General features: G+C 41.8%; 2 protein-coding genes across 2 annotated transcripts in view; both read right to left on the bottom strand.

Moving 5' to 3' along the window:
• sycp2l (synaptonemal complex protein 2-like) overlaps positions 1–13,630 on the bottom strand; it is an 18,399-nt gene extending 4,769 nt beyond the window's left edge. Inside the window, exons 1-14 of the mRNA XM_039790822.1 lie at positions 13,559–13,630; positions 12,267–12,355; positions 11,514–11,548; positions 10,805–10,947; positions 10,672–10,724; positions 10,365–10,386; positions 7,814–7,906; positions 6,098–6,170; positions 4,862–5,004; positions 4,354–4,477; positions 3,673–3,722; positions 3,516–3,582; positions 3,155–3,234; positions 991–1,033 (exon numbers count right to left, since the gene is read on the bottom strand). Coding sequence (XP_039646756.1) covers positions 991–1,033; positions 3,155–3,234; positions 3,516–3,582; positions 3,673–3,722; positions 4,354–4,477; positions 4,862–5,004; positions 6,098–6,170; positions 7,814–7,906; positions 10,365–10,386; positions 10,672–10,724; positions 10,805–10,947; positions 11,514–11,548; positions 12,267–12,355; positions 13,559–13,630 — 1,087 coding nt within the window. The remainder of the gene's footprint in view (positions 1–990; positions 1,034–3,154; positions 3,235–3,515; positions 3,583–3,672; positions 3,723–4,353; positions 4,478–4,861; positions 5,005–6,097; positions 6,171–7,813; positions 7,907–10,364; positions 10,387–10,671; positions 10,725–10,804; positions 10,948–11,513; positions 11,549–12,266; positions 12,356–13,558) is intronic.
• A 2,439-nt stretch (positions 13,631–16,069) lies between these two features.
• LOC120552142 (rRNA 2'-O-methyltransferase fibrillarin-like) lies at positions 16,070–16,525 on the bottom strand. Its single transcript, XM_039789915.1, has one exon. The coding sequence runs from the start codon at positions 16,523–16,525 to the stop codon at positions 16,070–16,072; it is 456 nt and encodes a 151-aa protein (XP_039645849.1).
• Positions 16,526–23,838: the final 7,313 nt, after the last annotated feature.

Here is a 23,838-nt window from a genome sequence, read left to right as displayed (position 1 = left end):
CCAGAAACAAAGTTGGTGCATTCAAAGTTATTGGAAAATACCCTTTTCCCATCTGGTGCTTTTTTTTGTCGTTTACCAGCAATCTACTAGTGAAATAAGTCATTGTTATAAGTTATCATTACTACATTATTAATCAATCATTTAATTGTCAGTCCTTCCAGAAAGATGCAGAGTTCTTGTGTGATTGTTGTGGGTAAAAATCCTTGATTATGCGGCACATTTTCTGAAAAAATGGATCATAGAATGATACACACACATATATATATACATATATATATATATATATACATATACATATATACATATACATATATATATATATATATATACATATACATATATATATATATATATATATATATATATATACATATACATATATATATATATATGATATTTATGCAATTTTATGCTATGAACTTGCGGGAACTTGCAAGAGCTGAGGTTTGATGAAACAGAAAAAACAGTGATTACCCCCACATCCTGCTTTTCGATGATGTTCACGTCGCGTAATGACGTTCCCATAACGTTCCCATGGCAACAGGGGAAAATGGCTGCTCTTGTGTGAAGTAAACGCAACATTTTTCTACTTTCTGCTGAGATATATTTCGGGACTTTTTTTGCAACGAAAATGCGCGGATTATGACATCATGCAAGCACCAAATATTTTGCTTGGAAATCGGCAATTTATGCGGCGAAAGCGCGGCATATTTGGAAGAAATGCGCCTCCCTCCCCCCCCCCTGCCCCCCCCCCCGCATAAATATGTAGACTTTGGCGTTGAATGAATTGTGTGATGACATAATCCCGTTTCTCTGGAGGGACTGTTGAGACCAGACGGGCGTTCTTTAATGTCGCTAACGGTCGTTTTCTGCTCTTCTTTAAAATATTTTATATTATTTACATTTCAGACACTTTGAAAAGTATCGTCTCTGCACCGGTATCAGAAAAACCCAAATTATACCTAAACCTAGTGAAGAAGAAACAGAGACCTGAATCTGGAGCAGCTCTCTTCCTGTCACAACTGAAGATGTCCTGGAAACATACAGGAAACACATGGTGAACAAACAGGAAACACATGGTGAACAAACAGGAAACACATGATAAACAGGAAACACATGATGAACAGGAAACACATGGTGAACAAACAGGAAACACATGATGAACAAACAGGAAACACATGATGAACAAACAGGAAACACATGATGAACAAACAGGAAACACATGATGAACAAACAGGAAACACATGATGAACAAACAGGAAACACATGAACAAACAGGAAACACATGAACAAACAGGAAACACATGATGAACAAACAGGAAACACATGATGAACAAACAGGAAACACATGGTGAACAAACAGGAAACACATGATGAACAAACAGGAAACACATGATGAACAAACAGGAAACACATGATGAACAAACAGGAAACACATGATGAACAAACAGGAAACACATGAACAACAGGAAACACATGATGAACAAACAGGAAACACATGATGAACAAACAGGAAACACATGATGAACAAACAGGAAACACATGATGAACAAACAGGAAACACATGATGAACAAACAGGAAACACATGAACAAACAGGAAACACATGATGAACAAACAGGAAACACATGATGACAAACAGGAAACACATGATGAACAAACAGGAAACACATGATGAACAAACAGGAAACACATGATGAACAAACAGGAAACACATGATGAACAACAGGAAACACATGACGAACAGGAAACACATGATGAACAAACAGGAAACACATGATGACAAACAGGAAACACATGATGAACAAACAGGAAACACATGATGAACAAACAGGAAACACATGGTGAACAAACAGGAAACACATGATGAACAAACAGGAAACACATGATGAACAAACAGGAAACACATGATGAACAAACAGGAAACACATGATGAACAAACAGGAAACACATGATGAACAAACAGGAAACACATGAACAACAGGAAACACATGATGAACAAACAGGAAACACATGATGAACAAACAGGAAACACATGATGAACAACAGGAAACACATGAACAAACAGGAAACACATGATGAACAAACAGGAAACACATGATGACAAACAGGAAACACATGATGAACAAACAGGAAACACATGATGAACAAACAGGAAACACATGATGAACAAACAGGAAACACATGATGACAAACAGGAAACACATGATGAACAAACAGGAAACACATGATGAACAAACAGGAAACACATGATGAACAAACAGGAAACACATGATGACAAACAGGAAACACATGATGAACAACAGGAAACACATGACGAACAGGAAACACATGATGACAAACAGGAAACACATGACGAACAGGAAACACATGATGACAAACAGGAAACACATGATGAACAACAGGAAACACATGATGAACAACAGGAAACACATGATGAACAAACAGGAAACATGATGAACAAACAGGAAACATGATGAACAAACAGGAAACACATGAACAGGAAACACATGATAACAAACAGGAAACACATGGTGAACAAACAGGAAACACATGATGAACAAACAGGAAACACATGACAAACAGGAAACATGACGAACAGGAAACACATGATGACAAACAGGAAACACATGATGATAAACAGGAAACACATGACAAACAGTTAACACATGATGACAAACAGGAAACACATGACGAACAGGAAACATGACGAACAGGAAACACATGACGAACAGGAAACATGACGAACAGGAAACACATGACGAACAGGAAACACATGATGAACAGGAAACACACGATGACAAACAGGAAACACATGATGACAAACAGTAAACACATGATGACAAACAGGAAACACATGATGACAAACAGGAAACACATGACGAACAGGAAACATGACGAACAGGAAACACATGACGAACAGGAAACACATGATGACAAACAGGAAACACATGACAAACAGGAAACACATGATGACAAACAGGAAACACATGATGACGAACAGGAAACACATGACGAACAGGAAACACATGACAAACAGGAAACACATGACAAACAGGAAACACATGACAAACAGGAAACACATGACAAACAGGAAACACATGACAAACAGGAAACAGTTGTTTCTAAAATCGAGAAATTAAGAAGAAATGTACTTTTCTCAAAGGAGAGATTTTTCCTCCAAACTCGTCTGTCCGTTCCTTAGAGTTCTCTAGCTCCGCCCCCACAGGAGCCCCTGAAACACAGACAGGTTCAACCCAGACGGTCTCTAGCTCCGCCCCCACAGGAGCCCCTGAAACACAGACAGGTTCAACCCAGACGGTCTCTAGCTCCGCCCCCACAGGAGCCCCTGAAACACAGACAGGTTCAACCCAGATGCTCTCACCTCCACCAGGTAACATGTTGTAACCACCAGGTAACGTGTTGTAACCACCAGGTAACGTGTTGTAACCACCAGGTAACGTGTTGTAACCACCAGGTAACGTGTTGTAACCACCAGGTAACGTGTGAACTCACCTGAGGTGTACGATGGAGTCGAGTGTACGATCTGATCGAACAGAAACTCGGCTCTGCTCATCGGAGTCTGGAAACAACCAACCGTCGTTAACGTCCAAACTACTACTACTACTACTACTACTACTGCTTTTCATTCATGTTTTCACTATGTGGTTACCTTGGTAACAGTGGAGTCGTCATCACTGCTCGGAGACGACAGAGGCAAAACTAGACGACAGACAGACAGACAGGCAGACAGACAGACAGACAGACAGACAATCTATCACTGACATCACACACATCATTAAAGAAACAGTACACCGCTGTATTGATAACCCTGTATATGTATGTGTGTGTGTGTGTGTGTGTGTGTGTGTGTGTGTGTGTGTTTGTTTTTGTTTTTATTATTATATATATATATATATATATATATATATATATATATATATATATATATATATATATATATATTTTTTTATATATATATATATATATGATACACACACATATATACAGAGATACATACTGTATATACATATATAGAGATACAGAGACACATATATAAAGATGTAGAGAAATAGAACTACATTGAACTAGAAACCATTTCAAACAAAAAAAAGCGCAAACAAAGCAACACAAATATGACGAAAAAGTGGCAAAAACGTGGAGAAGAAAAGGTTAGACACACGTGGAGAGGGCTCCTTTAACAGATCTAGTGTGTGATGACATACATATACATACATGTTAATATATGTCCATATATGGACAGTATGTCCAGTATGTCCATATATGTCCATATATGGACATACTGGTACATATATGGATAGTAGGACTATGTAAGAAGTAATGAGTCTCTCACTCTTCAGGAGACTCTTGCTCTGTGGTTTCTTCCTGCCGTAGCAGCGACCGTTGAGTCTGTCTGCAGACGGAGACACCTGGACCGTACCACCTGGGGCTTTCAGAGGGGACGAACTCTTTACTTTCTGGAGGACAGCGAGGAGAGAGAGGAGAGTGAGGGGGGGTCAGACAGACAGACAGGCAGAGAGAGAGAGAGAGAGAGAGAGAGACACAGGGAGAGGACACAGGGAAGGGGGGTGTCAGACAGGCAGAGAGAGAGAGAGAGAGAGAGAGAGAGAGAGACAGGGAGAGGACACAGGGGAGGGGGGTGTCAGACAGGCAGAGAGAGACAGGCAGAGAGAGAGAGACAGGGAGAGGACACAGGGGAGGGGGGTGTCAGACAGGCAGAGAGAGACAGACAGACAGAAAGCGAGACAGACAAGAAGTGAGACAGACAGACAGAAAGAGAGACAGACAGAGACTGAGACAGACAGAGAGTTAGACAGACAGACAGAAAAAAAGACAGTAACCATGAAGACTCTCCCAGCAGCCTCCTCCAGGTCTCGGTGGTGTTCGGGGTCAAAGTTCAGCACCACGGTGCGGCCTCGGCTGTCCTGGTGCATGATGGGAGTGTTCAGCTGCACGCTGAGGACTGTCTCTGCCCCAGTGCATCCTGGGAAACACAATTGTCATTGAAGACCTTTTAATGTGGGCCAAAGACAACCGTAATGATGTCACCACCAAAGAAATGTAATGATGTCACCACCAGAGAGAAACGTAATGATGTCACCACCAAAGAAAAACGTAATGATGTCACCACCAGAGAGAAACGTAATGATGTCACCAGAGAAACTTAATGATGTCACCACCAAAGAGAAACGTAATGATGTCACCACCAAAGAGAAACGTAATGATGTCACCACCAAAGAAAAACGTAATGATGTCACCACCAGAGAGAAACGTAATGATGTCACCAGAGAAACGTAATGTCACCACCAGAGAGAAACGTAATGATGTCACCACCAAAGAAAAATGTAATGATGTCACCACCAGAGAGAAACGTAATGATGTCACCAGAGAAACGTAATGATGTCACCAGAGAAACGTAATGATGTCACCACCAGAGAGAACGTAATGATGTCACCACCAAAGAGAAACGTAATGTCACCAGAGAAACGTAATGATGTCACCACCAGAGAGAACGTAATGATGTCACCACCAAAGTGAAACGTAATGATGTCACCACCAAAGAGAAACGTAATGATGTCACCACCAGAGAGAACGTAATGATGTCACCACCAAAGAGAAACGTAATGTCACCAGAGAAACGTAATGATGTCACCAGAGAAACGTAATGATGTCACCACCAAAGAGAAACGTAATGATGTCACCACCAGAGAGAACGTAATGATGTCACCACCAGAGAGAAACGTAATGATGTCACCACCAAAGAGAAACGTAATGATGTCACCACCAGAGAGAACGTAATGATGTCACCACCAGAGAGAAACGTAATGATGTCGCCACCAAAGAGAAACGTAACGATGTCACCACCAGAGAGAACGTAATGATGTCACCACCAGAGAGAACGTAATGATGTCGCCACCAAAGAGAAACGTAACGATGTCACCACCAGAGAGAACGTAATGATGTCACCACCAGAGAGAACGTAACGATGTCACCACCAGAGAGAAACGTAATGATGTCACCACCAGAGAGAACGTAATGATGTCGCCACCAGAGAGAAACGTAATGATGTCACCGACCGTCCTGTTTCAGGTGAAGACTGTAACGGTCCACTTCCTCCTTCAGCAGGTGGATCGATCCCCAAAGGAAGCCCTGAAACACCAAGACATCAGACACATACCTGTCTGTCTCTCTACCTGTCCGTCTGTCTACCACAGGAACCCCTGAAACACCAAGACCGTCAGACTCATACCTGTCTGTCTGTCTGTCTGCCTGTCTGTGGAAACACAACCTATGATTGTGTGGGTACCTGTCTGCCTGCCTGCCTGTCTGTCTGTCTGTCTGTGGAAACATAACCTATGATTGTGCGGGTACCTGTCTGTCTGCCTGTGGAAACATAAGCTATGATTGTGCGGGTACCTGTCTGTCTGCCTGCCTGTCAGTCTGCCTGTCTATCTGCCTTTATGATTGTGTGTGTACCTGTCTGTCTGCCTGTATGATTGTGTGGGTACCTGTCTGTCTGTCTGTATGATTGTGTGGGTACCTGTCTGTCTGCCTGTCTGTATGATTGTGTGGGTACCTGTCTGCCTGTCTGTATGATTGTGTGGGTACCTGTCTGTCTGCCTGCCTGTATGATTGTGTGGGTACCTGTCTGTCTGCCTATCTGTATGACTGTGTAGGTATCTGTCTGTCTGCCTGCCTGTATGATTGTGTGGGTACCTGTCTGTCTGCCTGTCTGTCTGTATGATTGTGTGGATACCTGTCTGTCTGTCTGCCTGTCTGTCTGTATGATTGTGTGGATACCTGTCTGTCTGTATGATTGTGTGGGTACCTGTCTGTCTGCCTGTCTGTCTGCCTGTCTGACTGTGTGGGTACCTGTCTGTCTGTCTGCCTGCCTGCCTGTCTGTATGATTGTGTGGGTACCTGTCTGTCTGCCTGTCTGTATGATTGTGTGGGTACCTGTCTGCCTGCCTGCCTGTCTGCCTGCCTGTCTGTATGATTGTGTGGGTACCTGTCTGCCTGCCTGTCTGATTGTGTGGGTACCTGTCTGCCTGCCTGCCTGCCTGTATGATTGTGTGTGTACCTGCCTGTCTGCCTGCCTGTGAATGTGTGTGTGTACGTGCCTGTCTGCCTGCCTGCCTGATTGTGTGGGTACCTGTCTGCCTGCCTGATTGTGTGGGTACCTGTCTGCCTGCCTGTCTGATTGTGTGGGTACCTGTCTGCCTGCCTGCCTGCATGATTGTGTGTGTACCTGCCTGTCTGCCTGTCTGTATGATTGTGTGGATACCTGTCTGTCTGTATGATTGTGTGGGTACCTGTCTGTCTGCCTGTCTGTCTGCCTATCTGACTGTGTTGGTACCTGTCTGTCTGTCTGCCTGCCTGCCTGTCTGTATGATTGTGTGGGTACCTGTCTGTCTGCCTGTCTGTATGATTGTGTGGGTACCTGTCTGCCTGCCTGCCTGTCTGTATGATTGTGTGGGTACCTGTCTGCCTGCCTGTCTGATTGTGTGGGTACCTGTCTGCCTGCCTGCCTGCCTGTATGATTGTGTGTGTACCTGCCTGTCTGCCTGCCTGTCTGATTGTGTGTGTACCTGCCTGTCTGCCTGCCTGCCTGATTGTGTGGGTACCTGTCTGCCTGCCTGTCTGCCTGCCTGATTGTGTGGGTACCTGTCTGCCTGCCTGTCTGCCTGCCTGTCTGTCTGATTGTGTGGGTACCTGTCTGCCTGCCTGCCTGTCTGTCTGATTGTGTGGGTACCTGTCTGCCTGCCTGCCTGTCTGTCTGATTGTGTGGGTACCTGAGGCTCATCAACGAAGAAGCTCACACATCCTGAGTTGACGTTAAAATCGATCCAGAACTCGTCCAGTTTCTCGTCTTTAGGACGAAACAGCTGCAGAAGAACACAAAGTCACCAAAACATCTGGTGGGTCCATCCCCACCAAAACATCTGGTGGATCCATCACCACCAAAACATCTGGTGGGTCCAAAAACACCAAAACATCTGGTGGGTCCATCACCACCAAAACACCTGGTGGGTCCAAAAACACCAAAACATCTGGTGGGTCCAAAACGCCCAAAACATCTGGTGGGTCCAACACCACAAAAACATCTGGTGGGCCCAACACCACCAAAACATCTGGTGGATCCATTACCACCAAAACATCTGGTGGGTCCAAAAACACCAAAACATCTGGTGGGTCCAAAAACACCAAAACATCTGGTGGGTCCATCACCACCAAAACACCTGGTGGGTCCAAAAACACCAAAACATCTGGTGGGTCCAAAAACACCAAAACATCTGGTGGGTCCATCACCATCTAAACATCTGATGGGCCCATCACCATCTAAACATCTGGTGGGTCCAAAAACACCAACACCACCAAAACATCTGGTGGGTCCAAAAACACCAAAACATCTGGTAGGTCCATCACCACCAAAACATCTGATGGGCCCATCACCATCTAAACATCTGGTGGGTCCAAAAACACCAACACCACCAAAACATCTGGTGGGTCCAACACCAAAACATCTGGTGGGCCCAACACCACCAAATCATCTGGTGGGGGTCCAAAAACACCAAAACATCTGGTGGGGGGTCCAAAAACACCAAAACATCTGGTGGGTCCAAAACAAAAAAAAAAAAAAAAAAACCAACCAAAAAAAAAAAAAACCCCCCCCCCCAAAAAAAAAAACCAAAAAAAAAAAACAAAAAAAAAAAAAAAAAAAAAAAAACAAAAAAAAAAATATAAAAAACAAGACACTTTACAGATAGAGTAGGTCTAGACCACACTATAATTTACAAAGCCCCAACAATTACAGTAAGTCCCTCAAGAGCAAGCAGTGCGACAGTGGCGAGGAAAAACTCCCTCTTGGGAAGAAACCTCTTTCACCACTAACACATCTGGTGGTTCCGACACCAAAACATCTGGTGGGTCCAACACCACCAAAACATCTGGTGGGCCCAAAAACCACCAAAACATCTGGTGGTTCCGACACCACCAAAACATCTGGTGGGCCCAACACCACCAAAACATCTGGTGGGCCCAAAAACCACCAAAACATCTGGTGGTTCCGACACCACCAAAACATCTGGTGGGCCCAACACCACCAAAACATCTGGTGGGCCCAAAAACCACCAAAACATCTGGTGGGCCCAAAACCACCAAAACATCTGGTGGGCCCAAAACCACCAAAACATCTGGTGGGCCCAAAAACCACCAAAACATCTGGCGGGTCCAAAAACCACCAACACATCTGGTGGGTCCAAAAACCACCAACACATCTGGTGGGTCCAAAACCACCAACACATCTGGTGGGCCCAAAACCACCAACACATCTGGTGGGCCCAAAAACCACCAACACATCTGGTGGGTCCAAAAACCACCAACACATCTGGTGGGCCCAAAAACCACCAAAACATCTGGTGGGTCCAAAAACCACCAACACATCTGGTGGGTCCAAAACCACCAAAACATCTGTCGGGTCCAACACCACCAAAACATCTGGTGGGTCCAAAAACCACCAAAACATCTGGTGGGTCCAACACCACCAAAACATCTGGTGGGTCCAAAAACCACCAAAACATCTGGTGGGTCCAAAAACCACCAAAACATCTGTCGGGTCCAAAAACCACCAAAACATCTGTCGGGTCCAAAAACCACCAAAACATCTGGTGGGTCCAACACCACCAAAACATCTGGTGGGTCCAACACCACCAAAACATCTGGTGGGTCCAAAAACACCAAAACATCTGGTGGGTCCAAAAACCACCAAAACATCTGTCGGGTCCAAAAACCACCAAAACATCTGGTGGGTCCAAAAACCACCAAAACATCTGGTGGGTCCAACACCACCAAAACATCTGGTAGGTCCAAAAACACCAAAACATCTGGTGGGTCCAACACCACCAAAACATCTGGTGGGTCCAAAAACCACCAAAACATCTGGTGGGTCCAAAAACACCAAAACATCTGGTGGGTCCAACACCACCAAAACATCTGGTGGGTCCAAAAACCACCAAAACATCTGGTGGGTCCAAAACCACCAAAACATCTGGTGGGTCCAACACCACCAAAACATCTGGTGGGTCCAAAAACCACCAAAACATCTGGTGGGTCCTACACCAAAACATCTGGTGGGTCCACCACTATAACATCTGGTGGGTCCGACACCAAAACATCTGGTGGGTCCAACACCACCAAAACATCTGGTGGGTCCGACACCAAAACATCTGGTGGGTCCAACACTAAAACATCTGGTGGGTCCGACACTAAAACATCTGGTGGGTCCGACACTAAAACATCTGGATATAAACGTGTAAATGTCTGGATGAAGGTTAGATGTTTTACCTCAGTGGAATCCAGGAACGCTCTGAGACACGGGAAGGTGTAAACGCTTACAGACCGGCAGAGGAGAGAGACAGGCAGAGAGAGACAGGCAGAGGCAAATAGAGAGAGACAGAGGCAGAGAGAGAGACACAGACAGGCAGACAGAGAGACATGCAGGCAGAGAGAGAGACAGACAGGCAGAGAGAGAGAGAGACAGGCAGAGAGAGAGAGACAAACCAACATGAATTATTATATTATTATTATATATATATATATATATATTATTAAGAGTTTTTTAAGATTCAGTAAATCATGTTTCAGTTATCACCTCCTCTGTTCACCATGGTAACGGTTAACAAAGTTCAGGAAACGGCGACAGTCCTAGCGAGAGAGAGACAGGTGTTCAGACAGACGTACTCAGACAGACAGGCGTACAGACAGACAGGCGTACAGACACTCACCACCTCAAAGTCTACGTCTCTGATGTCACAGAAGGCTCTGCTGATGTCACGGCAGGAGAACCACTGATTGGCTTTGTGCTCTCGCTCCTTCCTGGGAGTCAGACGACACAGAGCTTCTGATAGGCTGACCTGCAGCTCGTAGTCTGAAACCACCAATCACAACACTGTCTCATAACCAGTGACACATGGAAGCTGACCACGCAGAATTGTGCAATTTTCTGCAGATTTAAACATGGGGAATGAGAGGGGGAAACGCCAGAGCAGGGGGAATGAGAGGGGGAACGCCAGAGCAGGGGGGATGAGAGGGGCAACGCCAGAGCAGGGGATGAGAGGGGGAAACACCAGAGCAGGGGGAATGAGAGGGGGAACACCAGAGCAGGGGGGAATGAGAGGGGAAACACCAGAGCAGGGGGAATGAGAGGGGGGAGACGCAGAGGCAGGGGAAACGCCAGAGCAGGGGGATGAGAGGGGGAGACACCAGAGCAGGGGGAATGAGAGAGGGGGAGACACCAGAGCAGGGGGAATGAGAGGGGAGACACCAGAGCAGGGGAATGAGAGGGGAGAACACCAGAGCAGGGGGAATGAGAGGGGAAACACCAGAGCAGGAGAATGAAGGCAGAGCAGGGGGAATGAGAGGGGGAAAGAGAGCAGGGGGAATGAGAGGGAAATTCGTCTGATTACGACCGAAGTCTTCGGCGTAAAAACTGACCTCCAACTGTCAGAACTGCTGCTGCCACCTGAGACCTGTCAGACAGACAGGTAGGTTAGACACACAGACAGGCAGACCGGTTAGACACACACATACACAAGTAGGTTAGACAGACAGGTTAGACAGACAGACAGGTTAGACACACATAGACAAGTAGGTTAGACAGACAGACAGGTAGGTTAGACAGACAGACAGGTAGGTTAGACACACAGACAGGTAAGTTAGACACACACACATAGACAAGTAGGTTAGACAGACCGACAGGTTAGACAGACAGACCGACAGGTTAGACACAGACAGGTTAGACACAGACAGACAGGTTAGACAGTTAGGTTAGAAACACACAGACAGACAGGTTAGACACACAGAAAGACAGGTTAGACAGAGACCGGTTAGACACACAGACAGGTAGGTTGGACACACAGACAGGTAGTTTAGACTGTGTGTACTCTGAGTGTACTCCGTGTTAGAGTGTGTGTATTCTGTGTGTACAGTGTGTATAGTGTGTGTCTGTGTGTGTACTCTGTGTATTGTGTGTGTATTGTGCGTGTACAGTGTGTGTACTCTGTATTGTGTGTATTATAGTATTGGCGTCTGGTTCTGGTCCTCTGTGTATTGTTTGTGTGTACTCTGTATTGTGTGTGTACTCTGTGTACTGTGTGTATTACAGTATTGGCGTCTGGTTCTGGTCCTCTGTGTATTGTGTGTGTGTACTCTGTATTGTGTGTGTACTCTGTGTACTGTGTGTATTACAGTATTGGCGTCTGGTTCTGGTCCATCTGGATCAGTCTCCGCTGCTCGCGGCTCAGAAACTCCAAAATACTGTTAAACGTTCGGATGGCCTGAAAGAAAAATACTTTAAACATGTTGGACTGTACCAACTCTAGAAGAACTAAACATGTTGGACTGTACCAACTCTAGAAGAACTAAACATGTTGGACTGTACCAACTCTAGAAGAACTAAACATGTTGGACTGTACCAACTCTAGAAGAACTAAACATGTAGGACTGTACCAACTCTAGAAGAACTAAACATGTTGGACTGAACCAACTCTAGAAGAACTAACTCTAGAAGAACTAAACATGTTGGACTGTACCAACTCTAGAAGAACTAAACATGTTGGACTGAATCAACTCTAGAAGAACTAAACATGTTGGACTGAACCAACTCTAGAAGAACTAAACATGTTGGACTGTACCAACTCTAGAAGAACTAAACATGTTGGACTGAACCAACTCTAGAAGAACTAAACATGTTGGACTGTACCAACTCTAGAAGAACTAAACATGTTGGACTGTACCAACTCTAGAAGAACTAAACATGTTGGACTGAACCAACTCTAGAAGAACTAAACATGTTGGACTGAACCAACTCTAGAAGAACTAAACATGTTGTACTGTACCAACTCTAGAAGAACTAAACATGTTGGACTGAACCAACTCTAGAAGAACTAAACATGTTGGACTGAACCAACTCTAGAAGAACTAAACATGTTGGACTGAACCAACTCTAGAAGAACTAAACATGTTGGACTGAACCAACTCTAGAAGAACTAACTCTAGAAGAACTAAACATGTTGGACTGTACCAACTCTAGAAGAACTAAACATGTTGGACTGTACCAACTCTAGAAGAACTAAACATGTTGGACTGAACCAACTCTAGAAGAACTAAACATGTTGGACCGTACCAACTCTAGAAGAACTAAACATGTTGGACTGAACCAACTCTAGAAGAACTAAACATGTTGGACTGAACCAACTCTAGAAGAACTAACTCTAGAAGAACTAAACATGTTGGACTGTACCAACTCTAGAAGAACTAAACATGTTGGACTGTACCAACTCTAGAAGAACTAAACATGTTGGACTGAACCAACTCTAGAAGAACTAAACATGTTGGACTGTACCAACTCTAGAAGAACTAAACATGTTGGACTGTACCAACTCTAGAAGAACTAAACATGTTGGACTGAACCAACTCTAGAAGAACTAAACATGTTGGACCGTACCAACTCTAGAAGAACTAGAGGTTCAGGTTTTTACCTCAAGTCTCAGCGGAAAGTGGATTTCTTGATCCAGAGTGAATCGAGCCAACTGAACAAGAACCACAGACATGACGAAAAGAGAAAAAAGGCAGAAAAAAAAAAGACAAGTAAGCCCAATATTGGAAAGTGTAATTTGTGTTTTGGTGTGACTGAGAGAAACAGACAAGAGAGAGAGAGACACAGGGAGGGAAGAAAGGAAAAGAGAGAAACGAAAAAGCCGAACAAGTAAGATAAAGTGAAAAAAAAGGAAGAAGAAAAAAAGAAACGGAAGAGAAGGGACCCAGCAGTGAGAGACAGACAGGCAGCAGACAGTTGATATTTCAGGACAGACATTTCGTTCGGACAGGAGCAGACTGTCTAAAGACAGACGAGCTAACAGACAGAGCAGAGACAACAACAAAAAATCTCAGCCTGATATTTCCACACAGGCAGTAGTCAATTCCTCCATGAGGCTGACCTTGCATTCCACAGACCAGAGGAGGGTCACGGCGTGGAGGACGAGCACCTACAACACACTTCACTCCTCATTACTCCTCATTACCACCTCACATTTACTTGCCTCATTATACCTCCACACTTTCCTCCATTACTCCTCATTACACCTACCTCCAACTCACATTTGCTGTCTCATTACAGCTCCTCAACACACATTACTCCTCATTACTCCTCATTACTCCACCTCCACATTACTCACACATTACTCCTCATTATACCACCTCAACACCATACGCCTCCATTACACCATGTTACTCAACACATTACCACCTCAGTACACACTCCTCCTCATTACTCCACCTCCATTACCAACCACCTCAAAAAACACTACTCCTCATCACCTCATTACACCACCTCAACACACATTACTCTCTCCTCATTACACCACCTCACACACATTACTCCTCATTGCCACACCACCTCAACACATATTACATATACTCCTCATTACACCACCTCAACACACATTACTCCTCATTACTCCACCTCAACACATTACTCATTACACCACCTCAACACACATTACTCCTCATTACTCCTCATTACACCACCTCAACACACATTACTCATTACACCACCTCAACACACATTACTCCTCATTACTCCTCATTACACCACCTCAACACACATTACTCATTACTCCTCATTACCTCATTACACCACCTCAACACACATTACTCCTCATTACTCCTCATTACACCACCTCAACACACATTACTCCTCATTACTCCTCATTACACCACCTCAACACACATTACTCCTTCCATCTCCTCAATGTTGCTCCACCTCACCACATTACTCCTCATTGCTCCACCTCACAGCACATTACTCCTCGCTTGCTCCACCTCACACACATTACCATATTATTGTAATTACATTACTCCTCATTACTCACCTCAACACACATTACTCCTCATTGCTCCACCTCAACACACATTACTCCTCATTGCTTCCTTACTCCACCTCAACACATTACTCCCTCATTTGCTCCACCTCAACAACATTGCTCCTCCATTACACCACCTCACACACACATTACTCCTATTTGCTCCTCATTTATCAAACACATTACTCCTCATTACTCCACCTCAACACACATTACTCCTCATTACTCCTCATTGCTCCACCTCAACACACATTACTCCTCATTGCTCCACCTCAACACACATTACTCCTCATTACTCCACCTCAACACACATTACTCCTCATTGCACCACCTCAACACACATTACTCATTACTCCTCATTACACCACCTCAACACACATTACTCCTCATTGCTCCACCTCAACACACATTACCATCACTACACCACCTCACACATTCCTCCTCATTCCATCCTCAACATCACATTCCACCTCATTCTCCACCTCCATTCCACTCCATTCCACCTCCATAATCCACCATTCCACTCCATTCCATTCCACCACCTCCATTTCCTCACTCCACCTCATTCACCCTCCATTCATTCATTACCTTTACATTTCCATCCATTCCACTACTCCATTCCCCTCCATTCCACCCCCTCTCCTCACTCCATTCCATTCCACTCCATTCCTCCATTCCATCCTCCATTCCTCTCCATTCCATTCCATTCCTCCATTCCATTCCATTCCTCCTTCCATTCCATTCCTCCATTCCTCCATCATTCCTCCACTCCATTCCATCCATTCCCTTCCACTTCCTCCATTCCCCTCCATTCCCTTCCATGCTCCCTCCATTCCTCCTCCATTCCATTCCATTCCACATTCCTCATTCCTCCACCCCCATTTATTCATTCTTTTGTTATCCTCATTCCTCCTTTATTCTCCATTCCTCCATAATCCTCCTCATTCTCCATTCCTCCTTCCTCCATTCCATTCCTCCATTCCATCCCTCCATTCCTCCTCCATTCCTCCATCCCTCCTCCATCCCTCCATTAAAACCCATTCCTTAATTCATACATTCCATTCCATTCCACCTTTAGTCCTCATTCATTTCCATTCCTTCCTCCATTCCTTTTACTCCTTCCTTCCCTTACTCCTCCTTCCCTTCCCACTCCATTCCTCCTTCCTTCCATCCTCCATTCTCCTCCATTCCACCTTCCACTCCTCCTTCCACCTCCATTATCCTCCATTCCCCCCTCCATTCCTCCATTCCATTCCTCATTCCACATTCTCCTCCACCTTTGTGTCCTCCCTCCATTCTCCATTCCTTTCCTCCCTCCATCCCCCTACTCTTCCTCCCTCCACCTCCATTCCTCCATTCCTCCATTCCCTCCACTCCCTCCACCTCCCTCCTCATCCCCTCCTCCTCATTCCACCCGTTTCCATTCCTCCCTTCCATTCCACCTCCTCCTATATTATCCACTCCTCCACTCATTCTCCATTCCTCCCACCTCCCCATTCTCATTCCTCCTCCACGTTCCATCCTCCCCCTCCATGTCTCCGTTCTCCATTCCATTCCACCTCGTATCCACTCCTCCGTTCTCATGTCCGTTCACTCCGTTATCGTTGCTCACCCCTTCCTCCGGTGCGTTGCCGGTCCTCGCCTCCACGTAGTTATCCAGTTATCCTTCTCCACCTCCGGCGTTGTCCTCGTTATCCGGCCTACATTCCTCCATCCGTTCCTCCATTGCTCTCGTTCCTCCGTTCCTCCTCGTTGCTCCTCCGTTCCTCCTCCATGCCACCACGTTGGTATCCATTCTCCACCTCCTTAGCCATTCCTACATGTCCGTTCATTCTCCTTCCTCCATTCCCTCCATTCCACCTCCATTCCATTATTCCTCCTACGACCTCCTCATTCTTCCTCCACCTCGTTTCGGTCCTTCTCCACCTCCATTATCGTTATCCATTCTCCTCGTTTCCGTTCCATTTGTTCCTCCGTTATCCTCGTTCACGGTCCTCCATTCTCCGTTCCGTCCTCCGTTCGTCGTTCCTCGTTATCGTTCACGTTATCGTTACCGTGGATCATTCCTCCGTTGTGCGTTGCTCCGTTACTCGTTCCTCCGTACCGTTATCCGTTCCTCCACTCTTCCACATTTTCCATCCTCGTTATCGTTGCTCCTCGTCGTCCTCGTTCTCCGTTATCCTTCGGTTGTTACCATTCCACCCCTTCCTCCATTCCATTATCCATTCCTCCATTCTCCACCCCACTCCACCTCCTTACTCCTTATCCACCTCCATTCCACATTGGTCCATTCCTCCTCATTCCATTCCTCCATTCCTCATTCCTCCGCCAGTGCTCCTCCATTATCCATTCCATCCATTCTCCACCTCCGTTATTCCACGTTGCTCGTTCCTCGTCGGGTCGTTACCACCTCCGTTATCCGTTATCCGTTGGTCCTCGTTACTCCAGCTCGTTATCCGTGCCACCTCCGTTGTCCACCTCGGTCCATTCTTTCGATCGGTCGTTCCTCCGTTGTCCGTTATCGTTCCTCCGTTCTCCTCGTTATCCGTTATCGTTCTCCGTTCCTGGATCCGGTCCTCTCGTTATTATCCATTCTCCACCTCCATTATCCATTCCTCCGTTACTCATTCCACCTTGATTCTCCATTCCTCCATTCCTCCACCTCCATTCTCCATTCCTCCTTTATCCTCCATTCCACATTCGTCCGGTCCTCCTCGTTACTCCGGTCCTCCTCCATTCCTCCATTATCCATTCCATTCTCCATTCCTCCGTGGTCATTACTCCTCATTCTCCTTCCATTCCACCTCCATTGGTCCTCCGTTACTCCATCCATTCCTCATTCCTCCGTATTCATTCTCCTCCATTGGTCCTCATTCCACCATTCATTCCTCCATTCCTCCATTGTCCATTCTCCATTCCTCCATTGCTCCACGTTATCCATTTGTGCTCCACCTCCGTTATCATTCTCCACCTTTTGTTCCTCCATTCTCCACCTCCATTCCTTATCCTCCATTCTTCCTGTGTCCGTGTTGGTCATTCATTCTCCATTTTCCGTGTCCATTCCTCCTCATTCCTCCACTCCGTTGCTCCGTTATCCACCTCCGTTCCTCGTCCTCCGTTGTGCTGGATCGGGTCCTACCCAGCTTGTTCAGGAGCCACTGTTCAGATGCATGCCAGCTGACCTGATCTGACAGCTGTTCTGTCACATGACAGTGACAGACAGACAGTTGCTCCCAGTCTGATGTTTCTCACCAGTCAGCTCCCTCCCTGCAATCAACATGCATTCCTCTTGAGGTTGAGGTCAACGGTTGATGGATGGTCGGAAACCAGGATACCTTGCACCCTCAACACATTACTCCTTTACATCTTTTATTACACCACCTCACCACCACATTACTTCCCTCATATTACCTCATTACACCACCTCTTTAAATACACATTACTCTCCCCTTTACATAATTCATACCTCCTCAACACATATTTCCTATTATAATCTAATTCTTAACACACATTCTCCTTTATTATACTCCACCTCAACACATACATTCCTCTCACATAATCTCAATCTCAACATTCTTATTACACCACCTCAACACACATTACTCCTTTATTACTCCCTATTATAATTCACTTCTCAACACATACTCCCCTATTAATTCTCTTATTATAATTCACTTAACACACATTACTCCCTTTATTAATTCTCATAATTCAATTCCTTAACACATTATTAATTCTACATTCTCATATAATTCAATTCTAACACACATATTCTCATACCCCTATTATACCACCTCAACACACATACTCCCTTATTACTCTTCATACTCCTTTACACTCCACTCCCACACATAATTCTTTATTACTCCCTACATACTCCCTTTAATCTACCTCCTAACACATTTTATTATAATCCACCTCCTCAACACACACATTACTCCCTACAATTCTTATTACAATTCACCTCACACATTACTCTTATTAATTCTCATTACTCCCTCATTAAGCACTTAATTTCAACACATTATTTTACTCCTTTATTACTCCCTTTATTATTCTTATTATAATCTACCTAACACATACTCCCTTATTCCCTTTACAATTCACTTTAACATTACATACTCCTTTACACTCCCCATTGTTCCTAATCTCACACACATACATTCCCTTTATTACTCCACCTCAACATTATTACTCCCTTATTACTCCTTTCATTGCTCCTAATTCCTAACATTTTTACCCCTTTTATTGTTCCTAATTTCAACACATCTTTACATCTTAATCTCAATTCACTTTTATTCCACTCCACACACATACTTTACACCTAATCACCTCTAACACATTCTTACTCCTTATTCCACCTCTAACACACTTTACATTCCACCTAACACATACATTCCACCTCAACACATTACTCCCCTTATTGTTCCACCTCAATTTTTACACCTACTCCCTCAACATACTCCCACCTCAATACATTCCCTTTACATTCTAATCTCAACATTCCTTCCACCTTAACACACATTGTTTTACATTCTCCACCTTAACATACCTTTCACTCCACTCCCCTAACATACTCCTTTACCTTCCTAACACACTTTACACCACCTTCCACCTCTAACACATTTACACCCACTTCAACATACTTTATTACTCCACCTCAACACATTTATTACCTAATTCTCTAACATACATACTCTAATCTTAACACATTTACACTCTTTACTCTAATTCTAACACATTTATTCTTTATTACTCCACTCCTAACACATTTCCTTTATTTCCCCACCTTAACACATTTTTTACATTTATTAATTCTTCCACCTTTAATATTACATTTCCTTTCCACCTTAAATATACATTCCCTTTTTATTGTTCCACTTTTAATACATTCTTTATTCCACCTTTAACATTAATTTCCTTTACATTCCACCTCAACACATTACTCCCTTACATTTTAATTCCTTAACACATACTCCTTTATTGCTCCACCTCAACATACTCCCTATTATTCCTAATCACCTCAAGCATACTCCCTATTACACTAATTCCTTAACACACATTAATTCCCTTACATAATTCACCTTTAACATTCTTCCACTCCTAACATTAATTCTCTTATTAATTTTAATTCCCTAACACACATTCCCCTTATTACTCCACCTCCTCAACACATTACTCCTTATTACACTAATTCTTTTAATTACATTAATTTTCATTAAATTACATTTCCCTATTATAATCTACCTCAATACTATTATTACTCCTCTTATTACAATCTTCACCTCACACATACCTTTATTACACTCACTCAACATACTCCCTATTCTCCACCTCTTAACACACATTACTTCCCTTTATTACTCCACTTAACATTATTACTCCTTATTATAATTCACTCCTTTAACACACATTACTCTGCTAAATTACTCCCTTATTATAATTCACTCCTCAACACACATGCTTTAATACTCCTAATTCCTTAACACACATTATTACACTCCACTTTCAACACACATACTCCTTTACATACTCCACTTAACACACATTCCTCTTTACACCACCTCAACATTATTAGTCCTTTACATTTCCTTTATCTAACTTTAACACACATACCTCTCATAATCTACCTCAACACACATTACTCCCTCTTTTAATTCACCTCAATATTACATTACCTCTTTATTACTCTTAACTTAAAATACATATTTCCTCATACTCTACCTTTAACATACATACTCTCTTTATTATAATTCACTTCCCTTAACACACATTACTCGCTTTCAAATTACTCCCTTATTACACCACTCCTAACACACATATCATTAACATTCCCTTTATTACACTACCTCAATACATATTCTATTATACTCACCTCAATATTACATTTCCTTTATTATACCATACCTCAATACATTTTTTTTTTGTTCTTATATTTCCCTTTACATTTAACTTCCTTTACAGACAATACTTTCAATATTTTGTCCTTTACATTTCCTTTACATATCTAATCCTTAACATTACATATTTCCTTATTATATCTACCTTAACATACATTTCCCTTATTACACCCACCTCTAACATACATTCCCTTTATTATACTCACTCACACATATCTCTTTATTATATTCCACTTTATTCCCTTCCACTCCTCACCTAATCGAACACACATTACTCCCTTTAATTTTAATTTTGAACATACTCCTTACATCTAATGTGAACACATACTTTACACTAATTCCCAAACACATTTGTCCTCCTTCCACTCCCTAACACACATGTCCTACACTCCAATTTAAACACACACACTCTCAATCATTCTTTCCCACCCCACATTTCCCTTCCTAATTTTAAACACATACATCTTAATTTTTCCTTTATACTCCACTCTAATACACATACCTCATACTCCACACTCAAACATAATTCTTCCTAACATATTGTCCCATACTCCACTCCTAACACATATTTCCCTTATTATAATCCACTCTTAACACACATATTTGCACCACTTCCACTCCCTAATATTTTGAGCAGGCCCCACCTCAATTAATTCTTCCACTCAATACATTTACTCCATCTTAACACATACATTCTCACATTCTTTACATCTAATTCCCTAACACATTTCCTTGCACCTCATTTCTACCTAATTTTAATACATACCTCCCTAATTCCACTCCCTTAAACACACTCCCACTCCTAACACTTTACCTAATTCTTAACATTACCTCACTCCACTCCCTAACACATTGTTCTAATTCACTCCACTTAACATTCTACATTCCACCTCAAACACACTTCTTATTACTCCTAATCTCAACATACACCCACTTTAACACATTTTGCTAAATTACTCCTTTATACTCCATCTTTAAAATTACATTTTGCTAGCCTACTTTGCACCCACTCCCTAACATTCCCCTTACACTCCACTTTAACATTTTACATCTATCTAACATATTCCTAAGCATTTAATCCTTAATATATATATTCTTAATACCTTAAACATATTTACATCTAACTTAATATTCCCTTATTATACCTACTCCTCACACTTTATACCCACTCCTAATATATTCTTATTATAATCTACCTAATATTTACCCTTATTATACTACCTTAAATATTCTACTTTAATATATTTAATGAATATATTTCCTAATGAACATATATATTTTTATATTTTAATTTGAATATATTTTAATTTAAATATCCTTTTATTATTTCCACTTTAATATGAATTTTATTATCTAATTTAAATATTATATTTCCCTCTTTTACTATAATCTACTCCTTTAACATACATTTCCTAATTCCTTTAATTCTTTTATATTTAATGAACATACATTACTCCCTTTACATTTCCACATACTTTATATTTTAATTTGAACATACTTTTACATTTCCCACTGAACATATTTCCTTCCACTTTACATATTCCCACATTCCACCTTCACATATTTCCTTTATTATATCTAATTTTCAATTTCCTTTGCACCTTAATTTCACATATACTTTATACCACCTTAATATGCTGAGCACCACTTTACATTTCACTTTAATATATTTATATTTCCATTCTTAATATATTTTAATTTAATTTTTAACATATATTTATATACTTAATTTCCAATATATATTTTTATTTTACTCCTTTAATATTACATTCTTTATGTTCTAATTTTAATAAGCATTTCTTTATCAATTTTAACATAGCATTTCTTTCCACCTAATACATTTATATTTTCATTTTAATTTTAATATTACATTTCCTTTATATTTTAATTCCCCATTCCTGACCTACCTTAATTTCCCACCTAATTTCCCACCTAATTTCCCACCTAATTTCCCACTCCCTAACACTTTCCACTCCCTAACACTCCACCTACTTTACACCCACTCCTAACATACCTACCTCAAACTTCCACCTTAACATACCTTACCTTTAATTTGCTAGCACCTTTGCTAATTACTTTACACTAATTTCCCTACCTAATCTACTCCACATCCTTTACCTAACTTAATCACCAATTTTTCCTAACCTAATTTTAATCTACTCTTTAACATAATCTACCTTTACCTACCTAATCTACTTCAATACTCTAATTTTAATTTAATTCTAAACACATATTCTTTACTCCACTGAATTTCCACTCTAAACACATATTTAATTTAAATTTTTACATTTTACTCCCTTTAATATGTCTTTATTTAATCACTCTATATTTTATAATCTACTCTCCCTAATACTTTATATTTCCACTTAACACATACTTTAATTTTAACATATTCTAATTCTAAATATATTTTAATGAACATATTTTTACCTAATTTTAAATATTTTATTCTAATTTTTAACATTTGTCTCTTTATACTCTACTCCCTAACATATTTTTATACTCACTTCAATATTCTTATACCTACTCTTTTATTTACTTTAATATATGAGACCACTTTTAACATTTTATTCTACTCAATATTTAATGCATTCCTAATATTTCCACTTTAATATTTTTACTTCACTCTTTAATATTACATTCTTTCCCACTCTTTAATTTCACACTAATTTACCTACTTCACCAATTTTATTTAATTCCTTTAATATTTAATTTTAATAATTTTCCTAATTTACTTTTAATACTTATTTTATACCTAATTTTAATATATTTTACCTAACTCTACATTTATTTTATTTTAATTTTAAATTTCTAATACTTTATTTATTTAACTTTAATATTTTTACCTTAACTTCTTATTTTTACCTTAATTCTTAATATTTACAATATTTTATTCTACCTTTAATATTCTTTTATAATTTATTTTAATATTTTATCCTTTATACCTACTTCCTTTAATATTTTTCTACTCAATACTACATATTTTACACTTTAAAT

Source organism: Perca fluviatilis, chromosome 22 (assembly GCF_010015445.1).
Source record: "Perca fluviatilis chromosome 22, GENO_Pfluv_1.0, whole genome shotgun sequence".
Classification (NCBI taxonomy): domain Eukaryota; kingdom Metazoa; phylum Chordata; class Actinopteri; order Perciformes; family Percidae; genus Perca; species Perca fluviatilis.
This window is presented reverse-complemented; position numbering and strand designations above follow the sequence as displayed.

Excerpts from the sequence above, each read along its gene's own strand:
- LOC120552142 (XM_039789915.1), bottom strand. The coding sequence starts at position 16,525 with ATGAGAACGGAGGAGTGGATACGAGGTGGAATGGAATGGAGAACGGAG.